At 60.2% G+C, this 20648-nt stretch overlaps 2 protein-coding genes and 2 long non-coding RNA genes across 11 annotated transcripts in view; 2 read left to right on the forward strand and 2 right to left on the reverse strand.

Annotated features, from left to right (window-relative positions):
- Window positions 1-534: 534 nt before the first annotated feature.
- Window positions 535-6220, reverse strand: LOC109494492. The gene is made up of 4 exons (XR_002738137.2): window positions 5852-6220; window positions 4595-4810; window positions 3170-3284; window positions 535-1135 (listed from the first exon to the last, which is right to left on the reverse strand). It is a non-coding gene; the product is annotated as an uncharacterized LOC109494492 (long non-coding RNA).
- An 80-nt stretch (window positions 6221-6300) lies between these two features.
- ENGASE (endo-beta-N-acetylglucosaminidase) lies at window positions 6301-15559 on the forward strand. 8 transcript variants are annotated; one of them, XM_045045280.1, is made up of 14 exons: window positions 6301-6596; window positions 8134-8201; window positions 8354-8555; window positions 9397-9467; window positions 10198-10355; window positions 10904-11052; window positions 11341-11506; window positions 12404-12507; window positions 12824-12932; window positions 13103-13293; window positions 13835-13983; window positions 14335-14555; window positions 14847-14961; window positions 15084-15559. In XM_045045280.1, exons 1-14 carry the CDS (start codon window positions 6490-6492, stop codon window positions 15539-15541), a joined length of 2268 nt encoding a protein of 755 aa, XP_044901215.1. In that variant the 5' UTR covers window positions 6301-6489; the 3' UTR covers window positions 15542-15559. The 8 variants fall into 8 exon arrangements, with proteins under 8 accessions (XP_044901215.1, XP_044901214.1, XP_023099965.2 ...); XM_045045279.1 differs by having other exon boundaries at window positions 6305-6596; window positions 9319-9467; XM_023244197.2 differs by having other exon boundaries at window positions 6310-6596; window positions 9319-9467; window positions 14450-14555.
- Window positions 15560-18215: 2656 nt separating this feature from the next.
- RBFOX3 (RNA binding fox-1 homolog 3) overlaps window positions 18216-20648 on the reverse strand; it is a 448365-nt gene continuing 445932 nt past the window's right edge. The window contains exon 12 of the mRNA XM_023244204.2: window positions 18216-19690. Within this exon, the coding sequence (XP_023099972.1) occupies window positions 19688-19690 (3 nt within the window). The 3' untranslated portion in view covers window positions 18216-19687. The remainder of the gene's footprint in view (window positions 19691-20648) is intronic.
- The window catches only part of LOC109494493, a 32928-nt gene continuing 31948 nt past the window's right edge, over window positions 19669-20648 (forward strand). Inside the window, exon 1 of the long non-coding RNA XR_002738136.2 lies at window positions 19669-19746. This is a non-coding gene — a long non-coding RNA (uncharacterized LOC109494493). The remainder of the gene's footprint in view (window positions 19747-20648) is intronic.

Raw genomic sequence — 20648 nt, forward strand, 5'->3', positions numbered from 1 at the left:
AATTTAAAAACAAATGCTGGAGGGGGTACCTGGCTGGCTCAGTCGGGGAAGCGTGTGACTCTTGACCTCGGGTTCGTGAGTTCGAGCCCCATTTATAAATAATTTATTTTACTTTATTTATTTTTTAAATGTTTATTTTTGAGAGAGAGAGAGAGAGAGCGAGTGCGCGAGCATGAGTGGAGGAAGTACAACAGAGAGAGGGAGACAGAGGGTCTGAAGCGGGCTCTGTGCTGACAGCAGAGAGCCCAACGCGGGACTCGAACTCATGAATCGCGAGATCATGACCCGAGGTGAGGTTGGACACTTAACTGGCTGAACCACCCAGGCGCCCCAATAAATAAATATTTTAACAAAGTAAATAAGGGCGCCCGGGTGGCTTCGTCGGGTGAGCGTCTGGCTCTTGATTTCCGCTCAGGTCACGATCTCACAGTTTGTGAGATCGAGCCCCGCGTTAGGTTCTATGCTGCCAGTGTTGAGCCTGCTTGGGATTCTCTCTTCCTCTCCCTCTGCCCCCGCCCCCCCCCCCCCCCCGCTCTCTGAATAAAAATGCTGGATGCATTATCCATCGTAAGATAACAAACCACCTAAAAAACTCAGTATCCTGAAAGACGCACACTTCGTTGTTTCCCATGAGTCTGCAGGTTGGCTGGGCGCTTCTGTGGGCCTCAGGATGGCAGGGTGGCTGTCAGCCTCACGTGAGTGCCAGGCTTCTTTACAGCACGGTGCTCTCAGCACAGGGGCTGAGAGGGCAGGCGCGGAATCTCCAAGACCTCTGGAGACCTAGACCGAGAAGCCCTCCCACAGCTACTTAACCACCGGTCAGCCCAGAGAAGGAGTGGGTAATAGACTCCCTCCTTTGTTGGGAGGAGAGGAAGTGAATTTGCAGCCACCCATAACCACCTGTAACCCATCCAAAATGCCACTTCCACCCGCCATTTACCTACAGGAGCAAATCTATCAGTAGGTGTGTAGGATGTCTGTGTGGAGAACTACACAGTATTATTCAGACGATATAAAGTCTCAGTCTATGGACAGCCTGTTGCTTCTTGCCCTCTGAGAAGCAAACACCAGGGCAGCCCGGGATGTACACGACACTTACGATCTAGAAGTTCATGGCTCAGGAACAAACACCCAGCTGGAAGAGACGCATAAGGCAGGGTAAGGGACACGGATCTTCCATGGGCTCCCTGGGGGACGTGCCACCCTCCCAGCACCTCCATGGGCTCGCCAGCCGGGAAGCTCTCCCAATCCTGTAGCTCAGGGGTTTTTCCAGAGCCTTCGTAACACAAGCACGGTTGATTAAATCATTGGCCCCTGGTGATGAACTCCATCTCAGTTCCTTTCCCCTCCCAGGAGGCGGTGGGGACGGTCCTGAAAGTTCCCACTCTCTGATCCAGGTTGGTTCCCTGTCAAACCAGCCTCTATGCTTAGAGGCTTTCCAGAAGTCTCCTCACTGGCATAAACTCTGGTGTGGTTGAAAGGGGCTTGTTGGGATTAACAAAAGATACTTTAATGGCTCTTATCATTTAGGGAATATTCCAAGGGTTTAGGAGCTCTGTGCCAGAAATGAAGACCAAATACACATTATTGCAAAATCACAGCATCGCAGAGCCCCAAACAGACTCAAGCATGCACGGACACTGATTTTCCAGAGAGGAGCTCTGCAGAGCACTGGATGAAGGTGGTCTTTCCAAAAACCACAGAATGACTGGGGATCCACATGATAAAAAATAAAAACGCGTCCTCCTCCCTCACATCGTAAACACAAATGAATGCAGCCCGAGATGCAGAGCTGAAGGTGAACGGCAAAGCAACAGAGCTTCTAGAAAACACTATGATGGGGCATTCCATACGTTCATGCCTTCAGGGTAGGGAAATACGTTTTGAAAAGGACACAAAAGTACTAATCATAACAGACCAGACTGATGAAGTCTCCTGTAGCAAAATTAAGGACCATTTTGGACGGGGTAGAGAGGAGCTAACAGAGATTGTGAAGTATTTAGAACTGAATGGAAATGTCAGTGCCACATATCAAAACCTGTGGGCTCCAGTGCAATTTCACTCTCGGAGACACATGGATTCCCTTGCTGCATTCAAAAAAAAAATTTTTTTTAATGTTTATTTATTTTTGAGAGAGAGAGAGACAGAGCATGAGCAGGGGAGGGGCAGAGAGAGAGAGAGGGAGACACAGGCTCTGAATCCGAAGCAGGCTCTAGGCTCTGAGCTGTCAGCACAGACCCCGATACAGGGCTTGAACCCACAAACCAGGGGACCATGACCTGAGCCAAAGTCGGGCGCTCAGCCGACTGAGCCACCCAGGCGCCCCTCCCTTGCTGTATTTATATAAACACAAGAAGGATTTAAAACTAAGTGAACCAAACTGTCCACGTTTGAAGCCAGAAAAAGAATGACAAAAGAAATCCAAAGAAAATAAGAGGAAATAAAATAAAAGCGGAGATTAGGGAAACAGAAAACAAACAAACAAAAAATAGAACAAACCCAAGCACTTGTGTTTTGCAAAGACTAATAAAACAGTCCTTCAGCAAAAAGCATCAAGAAAAAAAAAAAGGAAACACAAATAAACAACATTGGAATTAAAGAGAGGGCATAACCAAGAGATTAAAAAATAGGATCAGGAAGGACTTAATACCCCGCATTTGAAAAACCTCATGAAAAGGACACTTTTCCAGGAAAACATTTATTAGCAAAATTGGCCCAGGAAGAAAGAAATATCTGAACAGACCAACAACCAAAAAGGAAAATAAAATGTTAAAGACCTACCTCCAATGGCATCTGGAAGTTATATATCTGCAACACACACACACACACACACACACACACACACACCACAACTATATTTGGGGTGCCTGGGTGGCTCAGTCAGTTAAGCATCTGTCCAACTTTGGCTCAGGTCATGATCTCACGGTTTGTGAGTTCGAGCCCTGCGTCGGGCTCTGTGCTGATGGCTCAGAGCCTGGAGCCTGCTTCGGACTCCGTGTCTCCCTCTCTCCCTGCCCTTGTGCTCTGTCTCGCTCTCAAAAAAAAAAAAAAAAAGTAAAAAATAAATAAATAAATAAAAAAGAGACTGCTAGGTGCATCCATCGGGTGAGCAGAAAATCCGAGTTAAATAATATCAGGGCTAAGAGGTTGGGGGGCAACACATACATACCGGGTGCACGGAAGCGTGTCAACGCGAGAGGCCCTTTGGACCAGCTCATTAGCGAGGGTAAAGTATGACAATGCGCACGTGATCACCGCTCGCAACTCGACTCCTGTGTTTTTACCTGAAAAAGAAAAAAAAATAGCCTATGGGTGTCCCAGAAGATTTATACAAAGATGTTCATTTTAACATTCAAAAAATAAAAGCAAACAAATGCTTCTGTTTAAGTGGCCACAGGTGGGCAGGTTGGAAAGCGGCCGGTGATGTGTTAAAGCGACAGCGTATTAAATAACAGTAAAATCGGACATGTTAGAGCCATGTAATTCAACATGGTTCGATTTCAAAAGGATTGCTGGGTGAAAAAAAGCAAGATACAGAGTAATCTGTACAACATGATGCTATTTTATAAGACACAAACAATGTTCTATAGTTCCAGCTACTACTGGAAGTATTTTATTATTTTTTTAATGTTTATTTATTTTTGAGAGGGAGAGAGAGAGAGCGTGAGCATGAATGGGGGCAGGGGCAGAGAGAGAGAGGGAGACACAGAATCGGAAGCAGGCTCCAGGCCTCTGAGCTGTCAGCACAGAGCCTGACACCAGGGCTTGAACTCACGAACCGTGAACCGCGAGATCATGACCTGAGCCAAAGTCAGACGCCCAACTGACTGAGCCACCCAACAGCCCCAGATGTTTTAAAACATCTCGAAGGAAAGAGGCCTAGCTGATGATGTCCTCAGTAGGACACTGAGGCATCTCTGAAGGACAAGGGGAGGCCAGGAAACCAGGAGGGAGGGGGGTTAAAAGGAACGTTAATTTTCTCTAGAGCACTTTCAATTTTTAAAAGGGGAAAGCGAATGTAATGTTTGTGTAGGGGCCGGGCAAGGGCAGGCAGTCTGGGTATGCCATTTTAGTGTCATTGGAGTGACTGTGTCCACAGAGGGAGGCACACAGGCTGGCCACATGCAGGGGAACACATCCTGTATTTTATCTGGAAATCCTACAAGGGTTAGGGTTCTAGGGGGCCCAGCCAGATCTCAGCGAGGTCTAGAGCCCCAGCAGGGAGCAGTGTGACCTCAAGGCAGACACGGGGACCTCCAGGCTCGTCCTGATCCCCAGAGAGGTCAGGAGCCACGAGGGTCAGCCGGGAAGGCAGCAAGCAGGGGCCGACACAGAGGTCACAAGACCTGACTGTCCCCTGTCTGTCTAGACCAGAGGCTAATGCTGTGCAGAGGGGCAGAAGAGAGAGGCCTGGGCATATTTTCCCCGCAGAGACTGAGCATTACCTAAGGGCTGTTTAATGTATCTCTAAGAACTATGTTTTAATTGTTACGACAAAAAGCTTATTTATTTACATTTATCACTAAGCTGCGGGTAAGTGCTTGGGAACAACTGGTTAAGTACGGACCACAGACTTCATATCCTCTGTGCTCACCTGATCACAGCTGGAGTGACTTTTGTGGCCCTGCTCCCCCTTCTCCTGGCGAACTCCCCAGCACTTTGCAATCTCTGTCCTCCCCGTGGATCGCTGTCCCCTGCTCCACGATGGCCTGTCCTCCCGGCAGTGTGGCCCGGGCTCAAATTCCACAGCTTGAATCATCACGCCGTGCTCAAGGTTTATGGATGCTTGGGGCCTCATCAAGTTCAAAGTCTGCAACCACGGTAAAGAGGCCCACTCAACTTGGCTTGGGAGCAGCTGCAGCCCAGCGCTGGACACTCCCAGCTGCACACAGCGGTGTCAGCAGCTGGGAGAGGAGAGCCTCAGGCTGGCCCACGCTTGGCCCTGCAGGCCCCAGCCCTGCGTCTGGCCTCCTTGAACTTCCTGCTTCTGAAACAGGACGTCACTACTTCCATTCTGACCTCCGATTAAGTTCTTCCAGCTTATCTCTTAACTCGGGCAACAGATCCTTCGGGCAAAGCATCCCGTGGTGGGAACAGAAAACTACCCCCCTCAAGCATCAAGAACTGCCCTGAGTCGGCAAGACCCTGCATGATTGACCCCAAGACAGTGATCCGCCTGACCCTGCATGATTGACCCCAAGACAGTGATCTGCCTGACCCTGCATGATTGACCCCAAGACAGTGATCTGCCTGACCCCGCATGATTGACCCCAAGACAGTGATCCGCCTGACCTCCGCTGCCCACTTGCACATATCCACCGACCTTTGTCCCACATTTTCCTTATATCAACCTGGAAGTCTTTTCAGCACTTTGGAGACAGTCTTTGAGCGGATAGTCTGCTGTCTTCCCGGTGCTGGCCTCCCTGAAATAAATTCCTTTCTTGTTTCCCCACTACTTGTTTCTCGGTCTTTGGATTCTGTTCAGCGGTTACTGCCTGAGCCTGGTCTGTTTGGGACCGCGGGGGCCAGGTGCTCATGGATTCCTCATGCCGCACTACACTTCTTCCTGCTCAGATCTCCTTCCACCACTTTTACTGTGAACAGTGCTCAAGATGCTGGGAACGTGCCTCCTCTGAGAAACCCTCAGGCCCTGTGAGCTTGGGAGCCCTACCTACTGCAGAGTGCAGATTCGGGGTGTAGAAAAATATCCATGCCTCAGTGGAACACATCCAAGCAGTCATCTGACCCCAGCCTTGCTCTCTTTCACTAGGTGTAGACTGTCTCTCGGGGAGCTCAGGGATCCCCGCCCCCAACCCCACCCTGCAGAAAAACTAGTTCTGTCTCTACTTACGTGTCCATTTCAATGCGCCTCATCTATAAACGGGTCTCCTTTTCTATTCTCTTTGAACTGGTTGTAACGTCTGGCTGCTTGCTTCTCTGATTAAGGAGTAGAAATAAAGCCTTTATCATTTCTCCCTACTTAAAACCCGAATGAGAATTAGGATTTCACGTTTTCCTGAAAATTATCTTAGACGAACCGAGCTCGGCTCTCACTGCTGCAGTTTACTGACTTTGGGACCTTCGGGACGTTGCTCGTCTGCAAAATGGGGCTGGGGGGAACGGAGCGAGACAATACGAGGTGTCCAAAAGCCGGCCCCAGCGCCGCCACGGATCCGCCCTCGCGCTTCGCCGTGGCCCCGCCCTCCGCCGAGGCCCCGCCCCAGGCCGTCCTCCGACTACAAAGTCCCCACCGCTCAGGGGCGAGCCCAGAGCCCGAGCTGGAAGTCCTGCGGACTGGTGGGGCGGAACAGCCGTACGGCGCAGTAACCCCATTGGGCGGGGGCGGGGGGCGGGCCCTGGCTTGCTACTGGTTAGCGGACGAAGGCGGGGCCGGATCCAGGCCAGCGATTGGTCGGTGTTCAGAGGCGGGGTCTGATCCAGGCCTGCGATTGGCCGGAGGCCGGCCGTGGCGGCGGGCGCGGCGTGGTGATGGAGACCGCGGGGCCTAGGACCCGGGCGGCTGCGCGGCTTGGGGCGCACGCGACGCGGGAGGAGCAGCGGAAGCGGCGGCCTGTGCGCCGGTGGCAGCGGAGGAGGTGGGCGGGGGTCCGGCGGGGCCGCCATTGGCGGTGCTGTGGGCGGGAAGCTTGTGTGTCCTCGCCCTCGCCCACCGCCGTCGGCCGTGGGTCCTCGCGGAGGAGGCCGGCTGGTGTCATTCGTACCCTTGCTGGACAGGAAGGGGGTGGTGCCTGGCGCGGGGATATCTGCACCGAGTCTTTAGGGAGCAGGTGGCGAATGGGAAGAAGGGTGTTCCAGACGAGGGAACGGAGTGGGCAAAGGCTGAGGCACGGAATGGATGGACGTGTCCTTCGGCGCCCATGCTTGGTTCTTTGTTGGGACCTTTGCTCACCTGGGGGGACGTTAGGAGCACCCCTCTATGGCCTTCTTGGAAACAGCATCCCTAGCTTCGTGTTAAACCCAAAAGGAGACCAGGGGTGTTTCAGACGGAACAGGGATGGAGTGCAAGCGGCTGCCCGCTGGTGGGGACGCTTTTGCTCCTGCATGGGAATGTTGAGATGCCTCACGCTCTGGTACAGACCAACAGGTGTTCTGACAGTTGCTGGAGTGGGGGTATTGGGGGAGACAAGCTGAAGGACCGAGCAATCATCAAGGGAGAGAGAGGGAAGAGCACAGCGATGGGAGGAAATTCGCAAGGGAGCACTTCCCAAGCACTTAGCACATCCACTTTAATGAGACTTGAATGTGTCATCCCATCCACTTGCCTGGCAGGTCTCAGGGTCTCCTAAGAAAGTCACAAAGAAGAGGCCATGGATGTTGGTAGGTTTAGACAACTTCCGCTTTGAAGCCCACGGCCAATAAATGGTAGCTGGCCGTGCCTTCTTGTATTCTGATGACAATAATTGTTTTTAAAAGAAAGCTAATTTGGGGGCGCCTGGGTGGCTCAGTCGGTTAAACGTCCGACTTCGACTCAGGTCGCGATCTCACAGTTCGTGGGTTCGAGCCCCGTGTCGGGCTCTGTGCCGACAGCTCGGAGCCTGGAGCCTGCTGCAGATTCTGTGTCTCCCTCTCTCTACCCCTTGTCCGCTCACACTCTGTCTCTCTCTCAAAAATGAACATTAAAAAAAAAAAAAAGCTAATTTGGTTTTATCCAGGCTTTTCCAACTTCACGTACTGAAAGTGCCCCTTTTTTTTTTCTGTTAGAATCCTCCACGGCAGCTGGGGAGTTAGTGTGGCATCCATAGAACATACCCACGGAAACGTGGACTGGGGAGGAAGTGTGGCCCTGCTCTCTGGGGCCCTGAAACTCTAGTTCTGTGAGGTTTCCTGGCCCTTGGCCACGAACCCGTGGACTCTGCGAAGCACGACTTTGGTCCTGCAGGGTGATGTCTGGGTGGTTGGTACAGAGGATGGGCTGTTCTTCCGACAGCAGGAACATCAGTGCCTACTGGCCTCTTTATACGTATTCCCGTAGCTTGTATTCAAACCCTAAGTCAGAGAATAGCACCGCCTCCCCTCCACACGTCTGGATGGAGCCTAGTCCGTGTGCTTCTCAGTGTTGTTTTTCTTTACCCTTTTACTTAAAAATTTTTTTTTAACTTCTTCCTTGCTTAGAATCGAGGAGGAACAAGAAGAAGCAGTCTTTCGTGAAGTGGTCAGTTTTACCCGGGATCCTCTGCCAGGTGAGAAGGACCGAGGCTCTGAACGCCGTCTCCGAGTTCACCCCTGGGGCTTCGGGGCAGGCCCGCCCCTTCCTGGTCTCCGTTCTCGCTCGGTTATTGTCAGAGCGTCTCTGCTAATCCATCGATTCCTCACTGTTCCCTCGTCTGACCAGCTAGATATTATGACAAGGACACCACCAAGCCCGTCAGCTTTTACTTACCTTCGCTGGAGGAACTCTTGGCGTGGACGCCCGATGCGGAGGACAGCTTTAATGTGGCCCTGGAACCCCTCAAGTGTCGGCAGCCCCCTCTGAGCAGCCAGAGGCCCCGGACATTGCTGTGCCATGACATGATGGGCGGATACCTGGATGACAAGTAAGGCTTTGCGAGGACATCACCTGACGTTAAATTTGTTGCGTGTTTCCCTTCTGTGGGACCGGATGGAGGGGAAGGAGGGAGGGATGGTGTGGCAGAGACAGCCAGGAGCCGGGCCTCTGGACCAGACCGCCGGGCCCGGAGCCCGTCCCTTTGGCTCTGACTCCGCGCTCGGCCCACCGCTCTGAGTGTCCTACTCCGCCCCTCCCCCAGCCAGGGACGCTTCCTCCAGAGTCGCCGGCGGTGCGCTCAGGGGTCTTAAACGTCTATAAAATACTCTTGGACGGGACGATAGGTGGGCAGGCTTGAGTCAGAGTCGGCCACCAAGGGACAGGCCGAGGCAGGTGGTGACGTCTCGGGCGCGGCTCATGTGGTTACCCGCCCGACCTTACGTGCACGGAGACCATCCTGGAGGAACCGTCAAGGGACTAGCGTGGGGGACACCAGGCGCCTGGAGCTTTTGCGTGAGGCCTTCCCTTCTCCTTTCCTCTGTCTTGTCTGGGTTTGTGGAGGCTCAAAACCGCCGTGGGGTCCGGGGGTGACTGCCTGCGCGGCCCGGTGAACACGTTTCCCTTAAGACCTCCCGAGATAAGGACTGAGGTGTCGTTCTGTTTCTCACTCGACCCAGCGTCTACACTGTGCGCAGCGAGCTCTCGGCATCACTGGCCGCGACTGAAGAGGATCTTCCCTTGGGGCCTCGCTAGTCTCTTTTCGCTCTGGGGTCCCCGTGTCCCGGGTCCCGACTGCTGTGTTTCTCACGCAGGTTCATTCAGGGCTCGGCGGCGCAAAATCCCTATTGCTTCTACCACTGGCAGTGTATTGACATCTTTGTGTACTTCAGCCATCACCTGGTGACCATCCCCCCCGTGGGCTGGACCAACGCCGCCCACAGGCACGGGGTCTGTGTGCTGGGTAAGATCCCGGGGCTCGCCTCCCGCTCAGCCAGGCTCGGTCGCACACCTGCCAGGTGTCGCGGGGGCGAAAAGGCTAGGCCTTTGCTTCTGAGCGAGTAGAGCTCGGCGCCTGGGGCCGCCTCGATAGGTCAGGACCGGCCGAGGCGGACTTCCGGAAGGGGCCGGCCACGGGGCCACTCTCACAATTGCTAGACAGACAACACAGCCATATGCGGCGGGCAGACCGGTGGGCATGGCTGTGTTCCGCGCCCGGAGGGCTCAGTCGGTTGAGCGTCCGCCTCTTGATTTTGGCTCAGGTCGCGATCTCGCGGTTTACGAGTTCGAGCCCCGTGTCGGGCTCTGCGCTGACGGCGTGGGGCCTGCTTGGGACTTTCTCTCTCCCTCTCCGCCCCCATCCCTCCCTCCCCTCTCAACATGAGTAAATAAACTTAACAAAACAATACAAAACGAAACGACAACCTTCGTTTATAAAAATAGGTGGTCTGCAGGCCACAGGTGGCCGGCCGGTCCCTGGATGGAGTGAGGCTTCTCAAACTTTCTGAAACATGCATTGGCTTGTTTACCACTGACTGCTGGGCCCTGCCCCCAGGGCGTTTGGTTCCCTAGTTGTCCGGGGACAGCCGAGAAGTTGAATGTCTGGCTTGAAGGCCACGCTGATGTACTGTGGCAGGAACCGCGCTTTGCTAACTGCTGGGTTCGCCTGACCTCGTCTCTCTCTGTCCCGGCAGGGACTTTCATCGCCGAGTGGAAAGAAGGTGGGCGGCTCTGTGAAGCCTTTCTGGCCGGGGACGAGCGCTCCTACCAGGCGGTGGCCGATCAGCTCGTCCTGATCGCCCAGTTTTTCCGTTTTGATGGCTGGCTCATCAACATCGAGAGCTCTCTGAGTGTGAGCACGACCTTCTCCGGTGCCTGCCCAGCCCTGTCGCAGGCGCTGTCCCCCTGCCGCTTCCCTAGCTAGGCCTGGCGGGGCCCGCACTGCGGCCGGCTCCCCGTCACGGCGGCGGGAGCCGGCCCCACGCATCCCCGTTCCTTCGAAGCGACGCAGAACCTTCCCTGGCGCTGTGTCCAGAAACCTGGGTTGGCCGAGCTCCGTGTTCTCCTTCAAGGAGACCCCTCTCCTCCTCCGTCTGCTTTTCTTGGGCCCCGCGCGTGGCTTCCCTTCCCGCCAGCCTCCCCTCTCGTGGCCTTTAATCTTTTCTTGGTGGCCGTGCCCGTTATCCTTCCTGCCTCAGGAAGGGAGGAGAGTTAGAGGACAGGTGGCTGCACCCGCCCTTCGGTGGCTGTGGGGCGGAGGGGCTCCTGGGACCGTGGCTTCTTTGGTGCGTGTCCATCCGTTTGCTTCTGGGGTGAAGTGTCCTCCTCTACGTCCTGTGTGGGCACTTCTGCCTGACGTCCCTGGGCCTCACCGAGGGCCTTCTCTTCACCCCTCTCCAGCCGGCCGCGGTGGGGAACGTGCCCCCTTTCCTCCGGTACCTGAGCACGCAGCTCTGTCGGCAGGTCCCGGGGGGCCTGGTGCTCTGGTACGACAGCGTGGTGAGCAGCGGGCAGGTCAAGTGGCAGAACGAGCTCAATGAACAGAACCGGTGAGCCGGGCGGCCCCCTGGGTGGAGGGGTCGCTGGCAGTGCCGCGTGTCTCCCGGAGGCCTGGCGCACTCGGCCGCCCCGGGGGGGGAGCGGGAGGGGAGAGAGCGACGGGGGGCCCAGCTGGCACTGTGCCGGGGGTCCCCGCTGTGCGGGGCAGCCTCCGTCCTGGGCCTGGAGGCAGCCCCGGCTGTGGGTTATGAGTGGAGGCGAGGGATGGGGAGGTCCAGCGTGGGCGGCCCCCGTGCCTCCGGGTCCGGGCCTCACGGCCAGTCCCCGCCACCTCCCAGGATCTTCTTCGACTCCTGCCACGGCTTCTTCACTAACTACAACTGGCGGGAGGAGCATCTGGACAGAATGGTAGCACAGGCCGGCGAGCGCCGGGCCGACGTGTACGTGGGAGTGGACGTGTTCGCCCGGGGCAACGTTGTCGGGGGCCAGTTCGACACCCACAAGGTGGGGGTGGCCCTCGGGGCCGGGGGTGGGGCGGGGGCGGTGGCTGGCATGCCTTCCGTGGGCCTGGTTTTCTTGTGGACCTTCCGTTCCCACCTGCACTCGAGGGAAACAGAGGCGACCTTCTTCCCAGAGTGGGGAAACTGAGGACCGGGGAACACCGGTGACCTGCCCCGAGGCCAAGCCGAGCCCCGAAATCCTAACTTCCAGCCCCTTCTTGTGCTCGGGTGGTACTTGTGTTGGGTGTTGATGGGCAGAAGCGCCGTTCGGACCTCCGACCCGAGTCTCTGACTCGCTTTTACGTCTGTCGGGACCGTGTGCTCCGGAAGGGCACTGAGTCGGCAGTTTGAGCCACTGGGTGGGCCGGGGGGGACCCTGGCAGGGAGCTGGGGGGTCTTTCTCCGGCAGCTCAGGGCTAAGGACCCAGGCAGAAGAGCGGTGTGGGGAATTGCTGGCTTAATAGCTAGAGAGGTTTTTCTGGCAAGGCAGCAGTGAGGAGAGAGGGGAGGGGTTGCTGGGGCTGAGCTCCTGGTGTGGGATAAGTAGGGAGTCAGCTTGTCTCCCGGGCTGTCAGTCCCGCCCCGTCCCCAGTGCCACGGGGATGTTCTTGCTCATTAATTAAGCTCTAAGTGAATAAATTAATCCAATAACCGAAGATCCTCTCCACCCGCTGCGAGTCTGATAACGTGATGACAGGTACGGCGCGGGAGAGGCAGCATGTGAGAGCCGCCCCCCCTGCAGCCCCCTGCCGGCCCAGAGCCTTCCTTCCCGGCACTGCTGCAGCGGCCTCTGCTGGTGGGCTGAGGAACGACGGGGACTGAGTTCGAAGGCCCCCTCGGAGCTGGGAGGGAGGCGTCGCGCTCTCGGGGAAGGGGCGTCCCCTGACTGCTGTCTCCCTAGTCGCTGGAGCTGATCCGGAAGCACGGATTCTCGGCCGCTCTCTTTGCCCCTGGCTGGGTGTACGAGTGTTTGGAGAAGAGGGATTTCTTCCAGAACCAGGACAAGTGAGTCCTGTCCCGCGGCCCAGGGGCGTAGTGATGGCCGGATGGGGGCTCCGGCAATTTCGAGGGTGTCTCCGGGTAGCTCAGGCCTTGCTCTCCACTGACCTTCCCAGGGCACACCGGGCAGGGGGAGGGGCTCAGCTCGAGAGAAGTCAGCTACCTGGGGTGCTTGCGGGCGGGAGGGTCCTGGCGACCAGTTAAGCGGCAAGGGTGGAACCTGGGGTCCCCGAGGGGCCGCTCCCGCAGACAGCCGTGGCCACTCTGGGAGGGATGCGGGGGGCCTCGGGTCGCAGAGAGCGAGTCCAGGCTGTCTCTGCAGGTTCTGGGGCTTGCTGGGACGCTACCTGCCCCCACACAGCATCTGCTCTCTGCCCTTTGTCACTTCGTTCTGCCTGGGCATGGGGACTCGAAGAGTGTGCTACGGCCAGGTGCGTGGGGCTCCCGGTTGGGCCGCGTCACCTTTGGTGTGCCCTGGGACAGGTGGGGGGCTCGGGGCGTGCGAGGGATGGCCGTGCTGCGCTTCCCCGTCCCCCCGTGTACACGGTGCCCCCTGGGCCCCCAGCCCCCCCCCCCCCTCTGACGTGGCCTCGTCCTGCAGGAGGAGGCGGTGGGGCCCTGGTACCACCCGAGCGCCCAGGAAATCCAGCCCCTGTTTGCAGAGCACAGGCCGGAAGGGGACGGGCAGGGCTGGGTGAAGACGCACTGCTGCCTGGAGGACGCCTGGAACGGGGGCAGCTCCCTGCTCATCCGCGGGGTGATCCCGCCCGAGGTCGGGCACGTGGCTGTGAGGTAGGCGGGTGGGGATGAGACCTGTGGGGTCATCCGCTTCCCCCCACCCCTGCCGATCGCGAACCCCCACCCCTGTCGGGCGGCTGGGCGGCAGCAGCCGGGATGAGGACAGACAGAACCGGGTGGTTTTTACGTACGGTTCTCCGGTTCTCCGTCTCAAGCGTCTTTGAGCGGGTGGGGCGGCAGCGCGAACTGGCTGCACAAACCACCCCGGCACCTCCTCGCCTCGCAAAACCGAACCTGGCCCCGCAGAGCAGCTCCCGTCCCCCCCCTCCCCCCCGCCCCCCACCCGGCCACCGCCCTGCTCGCCGTAGCCGAGTCCGACCGCTTCTCGTTCCTGTGGAGTCGCAGAACCGAGATCTTTGGGTCACGGAAGGATGGGGGGAGGGCCGTCCCCAGCCTCGGGCGGGACCAGAGCGCACGCCCTGTGCTGCCCCGGCTCCCGGGTCCTGCGGGGAGAGGCTGGCGGGCGTGAGCCGGAGCCAGCTGCGGCGTCTCCGCGGTTACGCCGTGGCCCCTCATCGCTGGCCTCCTCCCACAGGCTGTTCTCCCTGCACGTCCCGGTGCCCCCCAAAATTTTCCTGTCCATGGTGTATAAGCTTGAAGGGCCTTCGGATGTTGGGGTGGCGTTGGAGCTCACCACCGGGGACGCGGGCAGCTGTCACGTCGGTGGCATCTCGACGTTGAGTGGTGAGGGGGTAGGGTTGGCCCCTGCCTCTTGAAGGCCTCCTCTGTTTCAGGGGACGCCTCAGGGAAGGGGGGTCTAGAAAGTGCACCGGGGTGGGCGGAGGCAGGCAGGTCCCGCCTCTGCTGTGGTCCAGGCCTGACAGGGAGACTCCCCAGCCAGCCAGAGCCTGCGGCCCACGGCCCCCACTGGGCAGCACAGCGTGCCGTGCGGGACTGGGTCTCTGTTCCCACGGAGACGTGGGGATCAGGCCTCCTGCCAGCCATGGCACTGAGAAGGAGGACGTCTGTGGGGCCTGGGGGTGTGGGGGCTGTGCGCCCTGTTCTTCCCCCGAGGGCCTCACCCTGTTTGGGCAGGCCCTGGGCGCCTGGTGCCACCAGGGAGCCTTCTGGCCTCCAGAAGAGGCGCCTCCCCGTGTGGTTTCCTTTGGACTCTCCTCATTCTCACGTTCTGGGTCTCCTCCCGCAGCAGAAGTGAGCTCCAGGCACAGCCCCCGCCCCCTCCGGGTGCCCCCCACCAAGCTGGCCAGATGGGTGGGCCACTGCGGCCAGCAGCTCAGCGGGGGCTGGGTCCAGCGGTGAGTGCCTTTTCTTCCTGTCGAGACTCCGGCAGGGGATGGCCACGTGGTGGGGGGCACCCGAGGAGCCCCAGAACCGGAGGGGTTCAGGCGGCCCCGTGACACAAACCCAGGAACGCTGCTGGGAACCGTCACGGTCATGCCTCACGGCTGGGGTCTCCCGCTGACCACAGGGACCGCTTTGGGACGGGTCTCCCTTCCCGACGTGGCTCGGGGCCTCGGAGCGGCCGGCCTGGAGGGCGCTGGGCTGAGGTGGGCTCCTTGTGACCGGCCTCCGGTTGCCTCCCCCAGCTGCTACGAGGTGAACCTTCGGGGCTGCGTCCTGCAGGACCTCTGGGTCAGCTTCTCGCGGCCTCCCGGCAGCCGGGAGCAGGAGGCCTTTGTCTGCCGCCTGGGAGAGCTCCAGGTGAGGCGGGCGCCCTTGCAGAGGAGGGGGGTGCCGCCTGCAGCCGAGCCCCGCCTGCGCCCGCGGCTCGCGGGCCGGAGGGGTGAGGGCCCCCGCGGGCTGAGCCTTCTCCTTCCTGCCAGGTGGTGGATGCCAACAGCCTGCTCAGCCCTCTGCCCCGGGTGCAGGCCGTCAGTGTCTCCCGGGTGCGCTGGCAGCGGGCCGCCCCCGAGGAGGAGGAGGAGGAGGAGGAGGAGGAGGAGGAGGAGGAGGAGCGCCCGGCCCGGCTCCGGCTCAGCTGTGCTCTGCACTGGTCCTACCCCCTGTCTCACGTCCGATGCTTCCGCATCCACTGCTGCAGAGCGACCGGCTCTCCTGCGGAGGGGCCCCCGGGGCCGGAGAAGCCCGCGCTCCTGGGCCTGGCATTTGTCAACCAGTATCGCGTGGTGGACCTGGCGGTGGCAGCCGCGGGGCCAGGCACGGACGGCCGCGTGGAGTTCCTGGTGGAGCCCGTCTCCAGGGAGGGATTTCTGGTGCCGAAGGCCGAGTGGGGCCGGGCGGCCCTGCTCTACTCCGGGCCCCACACGTGAGCGAGCATTAAAGCACAGACCCTCCCGGCCTCGAGGCTACGGCTGCTTCTGCGCCGGGCCCCGCGAAGCGTGCGGACGACCACAGGCCCCTGGGAGGCTGCGGGCTGGGGCTTTCTTGTGGGGGACGTTGCTAATCGGAAACCCGAAAGGTCCGTTTGCTGGGTGGGCGATTTCCTGGGGTGAAGGAGCTCCGTTCCGTCTCCTCTGTGGAATACGGTTCTGCAAGTGACAACTGGGGAAAGTGAGTCCCGTCCGTCCGCGAAGGCTGCTTCCCATTGGGCCGAGAGACGCTTACGCTCACCAGGCTTGAAGGAGGCAGGTGGTGGCCTCTAGCAGCCCAGGGGCGATTCCCAGGGTGAGGGCTGAGGGCGGAGTGGGGGGAGGGTGCCGAGGACTGAGCCCCTGGCCGGGCTGGCACCAGGTCATACCTGCCCCCGGGCCAGGTGGGCTGCCCCAGTCCAGACCATCCTGTGTTGCGGCTTTCCCAGTTCGCTGTCCCCGTGAGCTGGGGCCACCTGTGGGGCATCTCACGGGCCCCGGGTCCTGCTGTGTCTCTCCCGGGTTGTTGGTCCTGGCGAAGCTTGCACAGACGTCGTCCTCTGGGCCCCTGGGGCAGCCCGGGAGGCCCAGGAAGGCCCTCGGCCTGCAGCCCGGCCCCAGCCTGTCCGTGGGTGCTCTGGCTGCCCTGTTCCATCACATCCGCCTGCCTCAGCCTCTCCCAGGGTGGGCCACGCTATGGCCCCTTGAGAAGTGTTAGCAAAGGCCCTTCGAGGACTCTCTTCACTGGGCCCCCTTCCTCTCTTGCCTCCTCTGTCTTCTAGCACCTTCCTTCCCTCTGCCAGTGGCTCTGCATGGGAAGGAGGGGAGGGGGTGAGGGAGCCAGAGATGGCTCCTGCAGTCACACAGCTCCCCTGTCGGTCGCTGGGCCACTGTGCTGACTTCCTAGGGGTGGGCTCTCCACCCCGTGGCCTTGCCCGGCTCCTCTCTTGGGCCAGAGCAGTGTCACTCCCGGGGTCTCACCCTGGGGCTGCCCAGGGCCAACGTTGGGGGTCACTTGCCCATTTGTCCTCCACCCGTGCTATGAGAGGTGGAGCGGTCCCAAGGGCCAGACAGTCCCAGCCAGGGGGTCACACCTAAGGGGTGGCCTCGGGTCCAAGGCCAGGGGTCCACGGACTTGGTCCCACGCTGTAGGGAGGAGAGAGGCCACCAGGCAGCAGTACAGCCACACCGCCTCAGCCGGGGGTTCAGAGGGGTGTCGGGGTGGCCTTGGTAAACTCGGCCAGCAGGACAGCAAAGGGGGTCTCCTTCGGGGCTGACGTTTGCCCAGGCACCCACGTGCCCCCTTGCCGGTGAGACAGAGGAACAAAGTTTTACTCTCCGAGTCCCGTGCGTGGCCTACCCAGCTCAGCCCCCCGGTGGGGAATGGGTTTGCCCGGCCGAGGAGGAAGTGCTTCATGTGGAACAGGATGGTGACTCCACTGACCAGCTGGGAAGCGCAGGCCACCCACGACCCCTGGTTGTCCCTGCGGAGCTGGACGGCTCAGCAGACTGGTGGGAAGGACCTGAGCCACTCGGAGCTGCTCACACGAGCGTGTTCGCGGTTTGGAACTATCCCTGGAGCGCTTTGAGCCTCTCCTGCTTCGTGCCCCGGGGAACCGGGGTGGAGGCTCCTGGCCTGCTCCCTGCGTCCCCAGCGGGGGGGGGGGGGAGCCCCAGGTGCCCCGAAGCCGACCGCCTGCTGTGACGTCCAGCTCTTCATTCACGAGGCCTGTTTGCTGCTTTAATTGCTGGTTCCCCCAAATGTTTTATGCAGAGAAGGAGGGAAAATTTATAGCGGCCATGACCTTCTCACAGTCTGGGGGGCAGGCGATTAGAAGCGAGAGACCACGCAACCCCAGCTCCCCGGGAGCTCCGTCCCCGGCCTGCAGACAGCAGAGGCTCTGGGCAGGAAACTTAGTATGTTGGCATTTCAGCCTGTGCCCCTGCGGTGGGTGTAATAGCTCTCAAATAAATTGTTCTGCGTGAAAACAGGAGGAATTCAAGTTGGTGAGCTGAGTGGTGGGTGGGGCAACCTTGCTTTTGGACTCTGGCCCAGCCCCCCACGCCCAAGGCTTCTCAGCTCTTGATTTGACCTGTGCTTTCCTTCCGGTCCTGCTCCCTCTTCGGGGGTGGGGAGGATGGCAGGGCTCTGCGCCCCAGCCTTCCAGGGGCGCCCCCTTCCCCTCCCCCGCCCCCGGGGCTCTCCTTGAAGCGCGGGACCGGGGCTCTGCCCATCGCCCATCACACCGGTAGAGCCCGGGGCGCGCTTGGGATCTGAGGGCCCTCCTCCCCAGGCGCCCCCAGCCCCCTACCCTCTCCCGCTCGCACTTGGCTGGCCCGGCCAGGCGCCGGTGTGAGGTAGCCTCTGCTCACTGGGAAGGGGCCCCGGTGGCGGTCTCCCCCGGAATGTGCTCGAAACGTTACAAGCATTACCGCAGCGGGGACAAGGCGAGGCTCCAGGGGTACGCGTGAGCCCTGCCTCCGGCTTGTTCTGGGTCGGGTCGGGAAAGGAGTGCGGAGGGCGGGGGCTGTGCCCTCTGGCCCAGAAAGGTGTTCGGACTCCCCTCCCGGGCCGCGGGGCTCCTCCCGGCCGGCCCTCCACCCTCCGCGCCCCGCCCGGGAGCTGCCAAATCAAAAAGCGTCGTCCTGGTTTGAAGAAAGAAATCTTTATTAATAATCTTAATAATAATACTGTTGATTTGAATGGTCACACCTTGGAAGCATACAGAATGGTAAGAAAGGAAGCCTGGGGCTCGGCTGCAGTCCTGGGGGGCCGGGAGGGCGGGGCCAGGGGCGGAGCTGCCGCAAGAAGAGGGGGCTCTGGACGGGAGGGGCGGGGCGGGGCTCTGTACAACAGGAATAGAAAAGGGGCTCACTTCAGGAGCTGATGCTGAATATATAAAGTGAGGTGGTTTTTTTTTTTGTTTTTTTTTTTTTTAATTTTTACGTTTCATGAGACAGTGGAGCCATGTTGGGAGCCTAGGTTTGTTATTTTTTGCTGTTCCCTACTCCAGCTATCCCTGCCTGGCCGGGGCCTCCTCCCTGCTGCCAGGGTCTGCTCTCTCCAGCCACCCTGGGACCGGACCCGGGCACCCCTCTGGGCCTTTCCCCACCCCTCGCTCTCCCTGCTCTGGCCTGGCCGTCCAGCCCCTCGGCACCCTGACTCCGGACCTCACCGTGCTGCACTGGCCCGCCCGCCCTCTGCTCCCCTGCGGGGCAGCCGTGAGGAGGGCCCGGTCCAGCAGGCGGCATGAGGCCTGCCTTCCCTCCCACAGACCAGGCCCAGGGCCGCCTCCAGAAAGGGAACAGGAACCGGCCAGAGCCAGAGCGTGTCCTCAGCCCCGGGGCCCTTACCCTCCCGATGCTCTTAGGTAAGGGGAATGATCCTGTCCAGGCTGCCCGGGAGCCCCCTCACCGGACTGGGGGGCCTGGGCGCCCCACAGTTCTGGAACCATGTCAGCCCTTCCTTGGTGTTGGGGTCGGGCCCCAGGGCTGCTGGTCGGACCGGCTCTGGTGGCCTGCAAACGCCTTCGCTGGGATGTGGGCACTGGCGGCATGGCAGAGTGGGTGAGCTGGGGCCTAGACAGCTGGACGTGAGGGTGACGGGCACGGGCTGGAGCCAGAGAGACCCCGGGAATGAGTGGCCGCCCCCCGCGCCCAGCCCAGCCCAGCCGTCCCCTCCACCGGCTCGGTCGGCGACAAGGTCAGGTCCCGCTGGCCGCTCTCCCCTGCGCAGGCCTGTGGCCCGTTCCTCCGCTGGGCCCCACGTGCCCTGGGAGTGGGGGGCCGGAAAGGAAGACTTGGTAGAAAACGAGGCCCCTTCCCCTCCTGCTCTCCCCATCCCGCCAGCGCCGTGGCCGGGGAGGGGCGGGGGCCCGGGCGCTCTCCTGGGCGCGGTGCCCGCCGGACGTGCTCCCTCGCTGCGATGTGCGCTGCCACGCGCGACTCGGACGTGGTGGATGCTTCTCGGTTTGGTTGGTTTTGTTGCTGCTTGGATCTTAACATCTTTTTTTGTTTTGTTTTTTGTTTTGTGATTTTTTTTGTTTTTTTTTTGTTTTGTTTTGTTTTTGTTTTTTGTTTTTGCCCTTCATGGTCCAAGAAGGAAACGGTGGAAGCTTTCACTACAACAGAAACAGAAAGGACTTGCAGTTTCACAGAAGCAACTGCCAGGCGTGCGGTGAGGACGGGACCAGCCCCAGCGGCCCGCGCAGGGCGCAGGGCGCAGGGCGGGCGGACGGGTGCCGGGCCCCGGGCCCCAAGGTCCTAGCGCCTCCCCCCTGCTGCAGCCTGTCCCCCACCCCCCGCCCCCGCTTCCGGGAACCCATCATCCTCCGTGAGCTGACTTTAAAGCAGACCTCGTTCTCCAGGGCAGAGAGTATGGGCTGGCAGTGGGAAGAAGGGGGGGGGGGCCGCAGGAGCAGAGAGCACAGTGAAGCTGGCTGGCACGCACAGCCTGCGGGCTCTGCTAGGGCTGAGCTGGGCGGGGGGGGGGGGGGGGCCCAGCTGGCTCCCCCGGCTGAAGACAGAGGGCATGGTGGGTGGACAGCACAGCACAGGCCACGAGGGGCCCGGACCCAGGCGGCTGAGAAGGAGGGGCTCTGGGCAGTGGGAAGAGAGGGCCCGGCGCCCAGGACACGATCCGGCCACTCCACCAGCCGGGACCCGGTGTGCCCTGGCTGGCGGGGAACCCACACCCGCTGGCTGGCCGCGCCCGGAAGCCCAACTCTGGCGCGTCAGGGCACCAGGGATTCCCCGGCCCGAGACACTTTCTCCTGTAACGGAGGCAGGTCCTGACCGCGCAGCCTCCTCCAGAAGCTACCGGGGCTGTCTCAGGATTACCGGCAGCCCCAGCCAGGCTCTCCTCCCCGGACCCCACACGGTCCTGGGACCTTTCTAGAGGGGAGGCTGGCACCGAGTGCTGTTCCGCCAGGAAGGCCCGCGATGGGCCTCCCCCTGCTCCCGACCTGCTCCCCCCTCCTAAAATGGACCCTGGCAAAAAGATGTCTCCAAGCCCGGGGGAGGGGAAGGGTGCCGTAGCCCGAATACCAACACAGGTGCCGGGCTGGCCGGGACCCCAAG

Source organism: Felis catus, chromosome E1, assembly GCF_018350175.1.
Source record: "Felis catus isolate Fca126 chromosome E1, F.catus_Fca126_mat1.0, whole genome shotgun sequence".
Classification (NCBI taxonomy): Eukaryota; Metazoa; Chordata; class Mammalia; order Carnivora; family Felidae; genus Felis; species Felis catus.

Coding starts and splice junctions, on each gene's coding strand:
- ENGASE (XM_045045279.1), top strand. CDS start 6,490: ATGGAGACCGCGGGGCCTAGGACCCGGGCGGCTGCGCGGCTTGGGGCG. Junction 11,053..11,340: donor GAGCTCAATGAACAGAACCG/GTGAGCCGGGCG, acceptor GCCACCTCCCAG/GATCTTCTTCGACTCCTGCC. Junction 12,508..12,823: donor TTCTTCCAGAACCAGGACAA/GTGAGTCCTGTC, acceptor CTGTCTCTGCAG/GTTCTGGGGCTTGCTGGGAC.